The sequence below is a fragment of the Peromyscus maniculatus genome, chromosome 5 (genome assembly GCF_049852395.1).
Source record: "Peromyscus maniculatus bairdii isolate BWxNUB_F1_BW_parent chromosome 5, HU_Pman_BW_mat_3.1, whole genome shotgun sequence".
NCBI lineage: Eukaryota > Metazoa > Chordata > Mammalia > Rodentia > Cricetidae > Peromyscus > Peromyscus maniculatus.
The window spans coordinates 86,164,044-86,172,370 of record NC_134856.1 but is presented as its reverse complement, the minus strand read 5'-3'; the positions used below and the strand labels follow the sequence as shown (position 1 = coordinate 86,172,370).

General features: G+C 46.1%; 1 protein-coding gene across 1 annotated transcript in view; it reads right to left on the bottom strand.

The window, feature by feature from the left end:
- Positions 1-1,788: 1,788 nt before the first annotated feature.
- Itih5 (inter-alpha-trypsin inhibitor heavy chain 5) overlaps positions 1,789-8,327 on the bottom strand; it is a 93,248-nt gene continuing 86,709 nt past the window's right edge. The window contains exons 13-14 of the mRNA XM_006984413.4: positions 6,379-6,756; positions 1,789-4,704 (exon numbers count right to left, since the gene is read on the bottom strand). Of these exons, the coding sequence (XP_006984475.3) occupies positions 4,370-4,704; positions 6,379-6,756 (713 nt within the window). The 3' untranslated portion in view covers positions 1,789-4,369. The remainder of the gene's footprint in view (positions 4,705-6,378; positions 6,757-8,327) is intronic.

Sequence of the window (8,327 nt, the reverse complement as noted above, 5' to 3'; positions counted from 1 at the left end):
ATTTTAACAACAGCGTTGCTTTTGTGCATTCTAGGTAGCCTGAATAAAGGTGAACCCTTGTAGTTTGGATGCTTTATTGTCTTTGTGAGCCTGGGCTGCTATATGAAGAATGCTATAAATTGGGTGGTTTAAACAGAAGGCTTTTTATTGTGTACAGGTTTGGAGACTGAGAAGATCTGGATCAAGGCACAGATTTGGTATCTGGTGTGGTTCCTGGCTTCTGCATGGCTACCTTTGTGTTATATTTTTATATAAAAGGAGAAGTAACTTCATGCCTCTTGTGTCTTTTGTGTGTGTGCTCTTATGTGTAGGTGTATGTAAGGGTCCTAGTGTGCTTCACATGTGGAAGACAGAAGATAACCCTGGTTTCCATTCCGCAGATGCCATCTTCTTTTTCTTTTCGAGCAGATTCTCTCATTGGCTGGGAATTCACCAAGACCATGAGACTGGCCAGCAAGCCTTAGGGATCTGCCTGTCTCGGCCTCCCCAGTACTGGGATCGAGAGTGTGCATCCCATGCCTACTTTTTTTGAGTTGGTGATTGAACTCAGAGTTTCTTGTGCTTGCAAGGTGACCACTTTACCAACTGAGTCCCTTTATTTTTAACAAACTTTTTTTAAAGAATGTCATACGTGAGTACTGTATTTACATCATTTCCATCCATCCCCTCTCTCCCACCAGGTCCTCCTGTGTATGTATGTACTCAATAACACTCTAAACCAATCATACGGCCTTTATTCTCAGGAGATTATCACTTCTGAAATATTCCACCTGCAGGGACCATCACAGTGGGGGTTTATACTTAAGCATATGGATTTTGGAAGGATGCTTTCAATCCCCAGCATTCATTATCCAAAGAACCCTGCTCTTATCCATCTGTGAGGACACACAGTTCAGGTTAAAACACACACACACACACACACAAAAAAAAAAAAAAGTTTTTGACACAGGGTTTCTACATAGCCCCAGCTATCCTAGAACTCACTATGTAGACCAGGCTGGCCTCTAACTCAGAGATCTGCCTGCCTTTGCCTCCTGAGTCCCAGGTAAATATTGACTACAACTTCTGATAACAACCAAGAGCTGTTGTTCCCAATTCCCAGCTTTCTGCATCTTCAGGGTGGCTTTTGGGCCCACAAGGGATGTCATGATATTTCATCCTGCTGAACATCCTCAATCTCCATGGCAAGGGTAGAGAGGGGGCATTCAGATCATTTCATATAAAATTTTAATGAGAAGATTCTTTAAAATGACCCATTTCTATGCCTTTCTTCACAAAAAGGGGTGGGGGGGACTGGAAGCCAGAGCGTGACTTTGTTCAACATTTCAGTTCACTGACTCATCAGCACTAGCTACTGCAATAACAACTTGATTTATCTCATTTAACTTCAACATTTTTCTCCAGCCCAGTCAACTGCTTATTTAGTAACCTCCCACTTTATCTTTTACAAAATGTTCAAGGAAAATAATGTTTGACCAGATGGTGAAAAACCATCAAATCTAACGTGAATTCTGCAGGTTCAGCTCTACCCCTATTTTATGTCTTCTATGTAACTTGAAGAAAGTGCCTCACCTGCCTCTATTTCCCCCTTTTGAAAACACAGTCGTTTCCTTTGCAGGTCCTTGAAGTTTCTACCCACAACACACACACCCAGTCAAATGAAAACTTTCCTGTTGGTATATGGTTTGGGGTGCCAGATAAGACTTCTAACTCTATTGGATAATTTAGATAACTGAATAGTACATGCTTTTTGCAGAGAAAGAGAGAGAGAGAGAGAGAGAGAGAGAGGAGAGAGAGAGAGAGAGAGAGAGAGAGAGAGAGAGAGAGAGAGAGAGAGAGAGAGAGAGAGAGAACACTGCTGTGGAATATCTGTCCAGAGTTAAGAAAAATCTGTCACCTTTTAAATGGATTTGTTTGCTAGAAAGGAGAGCGAGTGATGGGTATCCCCCATGCGTGTCTGCTCTTTGACGACAGAAAACAGTAGACACTGCTCTCCCCCAATGATATCCTGCTGGCAGTGAAGGTCACATCGAGAACAACATACCCATATTGTAGCTCTGAGTGTAACCCAGAGGGTTGGTGGGCTGCCCCTCTCCCTCTCCCTCCACCCCCCACCCTCCACCCTCACCCCCACCCACGGCTCCAGAGTTGTCTCTCCAAGCTGGGATTTATGTAATAGGAAGGGCTCTGGAACACACATGGGACCAGCATTGGTTAGGCCTGGCTGAGATCCCCTCTTTCTCTAAGCCTGAAAAGATGGAAACATCTGGCGGCCATATGGGTTGCTCATCTTTGCACTCCTGGCCTGAAAACGGACAGATGAGACTAGGAACACGGGGAGTCAGATAAATAGCACAGCTGACCGGCTGTGGCCTGGTGGGTTCACAGAGAGACAGAGACTCACGCAGCCCTAGCTGGCTCTTGAGGCTGCTGGGTCAGACAGGAACATGTGGATGTCATTGTGCTGCTCAAATGCTTCCCACAGGAAGGAAAACAATTTTCTTGATGCCAATTTTTCTCCAAGTGCCAAGCAGCCTTGCCGTTTCACCGCAGAGGTCGCTTTGGCATGGTGCCTTGTGGAAGGAACCTTATGTGGGGACAGCACAGGAGCTTTTCACTCCGTTTCCCTCAAGCATGGCTATTTTCCCTTCTCCACAGTTCGTCCTCATCACTTCCTGTTTACCTATTTCCATGCAGGCCCCTCACACGCCAGCCCCGAGAAGTCCAAGCACTGTGAAGAATGTCACAGAGTGTAGGAAGGGAACTCCAGGCACTCCTGCATCTTCCTTGCCCTTGGATGAGATGGATAGGCTTGATGGAGAGGGTCACAATCACGTCACACTTGCTAACCTTTTCAAGCCCCCTCTGATGGTAACCTTTTCCTTAGGGGGTTAGATTTATCTAAGTACTACAACTAAAACACACACTGATCTCATAGCTTGTGCCCATCTGAGATGTGAGAATGTCTTCTTAGATTTTCTTTTATTCGGTGCATTCATTCACAATTTCAGGCATTTCCCTCACTAATGTTCCTCGATCCCACTCCACCACCTCCCATGATCTTCTCTTATGGCTTCCTTCAGCCCCATGAGTCCCCTCCCACCTTCCTATCCCAAACGTGTATGTGATTTACTGTATTCAATTAGGGTTGCGTGCTGTAAATTGGGGGTTATTTTCTTGAGCCAGGGCAATGTGCCAGCAGATATTACAACCGAGGAACACGACACCCCTTTCTTAGGCAATTACTAACTGCCCATCGCTCTTTAGGCAGGAGTGGGCCTCATGACCCCTCCCCTAGCATGGATGGAATACTGATGGGCCCTGTCTTCTGCAGGCTGCCCGTGCTGCTATAGTTCATGGTGCATCAGCCATGTGTGCAGGCGTAAATCCACTTCCTTCTGAGAATGTAAAAGTTGGTTCCTTCCACAGGGAAGCTGAGCAGCTGACTCTAGGCTAGGTCTCTCTCTTATGCCCGCACTGTTCTCATGTAATTTACTATGTCCTGGACATCTAAAGGCAAAACCAGAAGGTATTGGACTAACAGCAAAAGTCCAAGTGCTCAGAGTAAAAGATTTATCTTTCAACTAGCTGGCTCTCTAGCACCAAGACAGGCCAGTAAAGACCATCCACAGGGAGTTTTCTTATTTATTAAAAGCACTTAGCTTATTAAAATAAAATATCCACCAGCAAGGTCAAGTGGCCTGTAAAGCCAATCAGAAAGAGATCCATATCTGGGATATTAATTTTTCTATTTTTCCACCAAATTTTTACAATGAAAACTAATTTTTAAAGGCAAGATTCCAGAGCAGAAAAAAAAAATCCTCTGCTAAGAAAAGACTTAGTCATTTAAAGTGATCCAATGTGTGGACTACTGGTTGGCAGGATGGGTGGCCTGGCCCCGATGTAAATAACCTTGAGAGAAGAAGTTGAGAGCACCATCTGAATGAGGAAGGCAACTGAAAAGAGAGATTCCTAAGCATGAATAAAAGACAAAAAGCAGAGTGCCCACACTCGGACACTGTTACAGAGAAAACAAATTCTGTGGCAACCTTGCTTTTTCAGAGAGGGTTACTTGACAGTAGACTAAGGGGTGGTCAAGCCAGGTGCCACACAGTTTTCCTTAATTAGATCTCCTCTCCTCTTGGTGCTACCATTTTTGTCTAATGGAGATGGCATGAGGAAGGTAGGAAGGGGAAGAAGAATGCAGTCTTTCCACTCCCGCTTCCTGCCCTGACTCATTGCTCTAGCAGACATTGGACCTCCACTCCACCAGGGGGCAGGCGACACAGTGCAGCTCACAGCAAGAGCCAAGGTAGGCACAGGTAACAAGAAGAGCTGCATTCAGAGCAGACCCCAATTTGCTTCCCTGTTAGACACTCTCCTCATGAAGACTGCCAGCCTCAGCTCTCCTGGACATCCTCAGGCTCAGTGTATTCTCCGTGTCAAATGGATGAGATGCCAGGTAGTCCTTGTACACCCCGTCAATCAGCTTGGCGGCATTGTTTTTATCAAACCAGCAGTCCACCTGCTCTTGCCCATTATAAATCTTCCTTTGTTTCCAGACCACTGGAACTCGGCGCCCTTTCACCTTTATGATAGCCTCGGGCATCCCTTCTGTCTGAGGAAATGGCTGATTACTAAGATTCTTGCTGTACACTGCAGGAGCGTCGTCTATGAGTTTGGCATCCTGGTTCAGGAACTGACCTGAGAGAGGGAAAAAAACTGATGTAAGTTGAATGCAGACAACAGCTGCTATCTAGCGTTGGTGGTGTCAGGGGCAGGAGGGTTTTTCATGGACCATTGTCCTAGGCTAGGCCCTCCCTGGAGGCATTCATTGATGAGATTCTCATCATGGTCTGCCTCCCTGGAAACTACCCAGTTGCTAATGTTGAGACGACAAATGGAGTTAGCGAGATCTCGGCTTAACTGGGGGGACAGCGTGGTAGCAGATAAGTAGGACATAGAGCCCCGCCTTTCCTCGCCTCTCCTTGGTAACAGATCCTCCTCAAAGCATCCACTCATTGTTATGCACTGGGGTAGAATGGTGGAAGCAGTCAGCTCAATTCACCCCTGACACTCAGAACATCCCAGGTCAAGTGAGGGCATTGCTCAGGCCAAGGGAACATGGATCTGCATCTGTGAGACAGAGTTTATGCCTGGCAGCCAAACACAATGAAACGCACCAAGCTCAAGTGCCAGGAAATCCTGCCTTCTAAACCGAGCTCTGAAAATGACTCAGTCATTGTTTTTGGGCAAAGGGCCCACGTGAGATTGCACCGTCAAGACGGCCAGCCAGGGTGGCCTGCCTTCGGCTCACAGCAACACAGATGACTCTTAGGAAAGGCATCCACCTCTCGTGCTCAGTGCTGGCTGCCCTGGATCTGCTGCTTCTTGCAGACTGGCAAGAAATGAGCTCTTTGGATGGCTGCTCCTCAGCTCTTTGGGTTCTCAGAAGTCTAGTGAGAACTAGTGCGTTAGACCCACCCTGAGACCAGAAATCCCATTTTTCAGGCCTGGAGAGATGGCTCAGAGGTTAAGAGCACTGACTGCTCTTCCAGAGGTCCTGAGTTCAATTCCCAGCAACCACATGGTGGCTCACAACCATCTGTAATGAGATCTGGCATACTCTTCTGTGTACATAATAAATAAATAAATCTTAAAAATAAAATAAAATAAAGTTGTGGCATGTTTAGAAGTCCAGAGATGTCTAGGTGTCAGGTGGAGACAAGAGAATCCCTGGACTATCATGGGCCAGCTTGTCTGTAGGCACACAGAAGTTCTAGGCTGATGAGAGTCCCTGCCTCAAACAAAAAGTGGAGGGCATCTGAGGAACAATATCCAAGCTTGTCCTCTGACCCCCACATGCACATATACCTCACACATACATGAACACACACATACCAAAAAAGCAATCTAAATTTCACGTGCTATATATATGAAGTCAGGGCTTTCTGCATGTGAAGTTCTGGCGTCTTTGTCAACCGCAGATTGAAAACACATGGGGAACGTGTGCTGATCCTGAACTATGGACTTCCTTCTCATCATTGGTCCATAAACGCTGCAGGACAACAACTACTTGCATAGATAGCACAAACAGGGCTTTGGGTACGGTCAGGGATCCAGAAGTTATTTAAAAGAGAGGGAAGATGTGAGTAGGTTTTATGCAGAGGCCGCATTTTAGACAGGGGACTTTGAGCCTCCTTAGATTTTAGTGCTCTTGAGAGATCTTGGAACTGCAGCCCCAGCAGATGCTGAAGGATAACTGAACACGCTCCCACTGTAATTTCTGTCAAGCTCATGACACTGGCCACAAGAACTTCCTTTTAGGAAACCCAGTTCTACCCTCTGACCACAGACTGAGCATGGGCCGCCACCTACCTAACAGGCCATGGCAATTGCTGGAGAGGCCTTTGCTGTTGGCAATATAGAAGCCCAGGTGGTTTCGCTGGAAGGGTGCTGGGTTTTTGTACAGATGAATAAGGATGACAAAGGTGATGGTACCCTGGATGGTGACAGTGACGTTGGCATTGGCAGACACCGACACCTCCAGTCCCCGACTCCCCACCACCACACTCTGGTTGCAGGGGAGGACCAGCCTGTCTCCACCATCCAGGATGACCCTGTTGGGTGTGATCTCGAGGTAAGATCTCTCTGGCCGGTTGATGAGGATGGTGATGGTCCGGAAGTATGTGCGCTGTTTCTTATGACCATTTGGAGGTGCTGGGGCCCCAATAAGCTCTCCGTTCACAGTCACCCCTCAAAGGTCAAGAAGAAAACAGTGGTTAGAAAAGCCACGTCCATTTTCCAGCTAAAGGCATCTGTTATGGTTTGGGTTTGAACTGCCTCTCCAAAGGCACATGCAAAAAGGGCCACTCTCTCACACAGTGGGCCTATTTTAAGAAGTATTGAAAGTTAGGAGGTAGGGGCCGGCTGGAGGGAGCAGGTCACTTGGGAGATGAATCCTTGGGAGTATCTTGTATCACGCTAGTGTTTCTCTGACTCTCTACTTCCTGTCAGAGATGATGTGAGCCCCTCTCCCCGTTCCTTCCCAGCCTTCCATGATTCTTTGCCTCACCACGGGCTTAGAATTGATGGAGCCAAGTTATGAACTCTGAAACCAGGACCCAAAATAAATTCTTCTCCCTTAAAGTTTTGCTGTCACACATTTTGTCATTGATACAGAAAGCCATAGATGGGATCTAATAAATGTCCTTCCACCCTCCTTATCTTTGTATTTATCACCAAGACTGTTGTCTGAACTAGACCTATGGGCTGCTCAGTGGCTGCTGACAGAGGGAGTGAATGGGCGAAAGCCATGAATGAGTTTCCTTCCATGTCTAAATAAAGGAATATAGGATGGAAGAGGTAGGTTTGGGTCAAACTATCATAGAAAGTTATTAATATCTTCAAGCGCTTTCATCTTGTGTCATTCTGGTGTCTGTTGGTGTGGTTCTGATAGGTACTGTGTCCATCAGCTGTCAATAATCCTAGGTTTGAGATCATTTGATGTCACTGAGCAGGATTCAAAGTTCAAATTCCTTTTTACTTCAGAAGGCCAATTTCATCTACCTAACATGTGTTTACCCTTGGATAAATTCCTTGCCTATAAATTATGGGAGGAGTATAAAACCTAAGAGAATTGGGAGGGGTGTCACAGAAAGAGGCGTATGTAAAAGCCATCAGCCGCCACTGAGTACAGCTCCTTCTCTGTTCACTGCATCATACACACAACTGCAGCTTGCCGACCTCCATGAGACCTGAGAGCTAGATTCCGAACCCAGTGATGTACCACCGAACAATTAACAGATGCGGTTGTACATGGGGCGTTTGGAAATGACTTTGATGCATGCTGTATGCTTTGATTTCAGGAAAAGAGGTAATTTTCACTAGTAAAAGGCTGGCACTTAATTAATTCTCATTTTATTTGCTTTGAGATAATCTTCAATAAAACTTGGAAACTTCTTAGATACCCATGGAGAAAATTCTCTTTGATGCAGCAAAAGTGTGAAAAATCTCAGGCTGAACAGACACCCTGATCTTGGGCCTCAAAGCTGTAACACCTACAAACTGATTTCATGTCTGAGACACCACTGTGAATACAGAAACCACAAAGGGGCTCTTTTTGTTGCTATGACCAAATTTCTGACTGAGATAGAGTAATGGTTTGTTTTGGTTCATGGACTCAGCGGATTTTGGTTCATTGTGGTCCAGAAGGCATGGTGAGGTGGCCCCCTTCTGACAGTGGGACTGTGTGGCAGAGAGTCTCAATGGGGGTGGGAACCAGGAAGCAGATAGCATAATAGCAAGTAGCCAGGTAAAATATATGT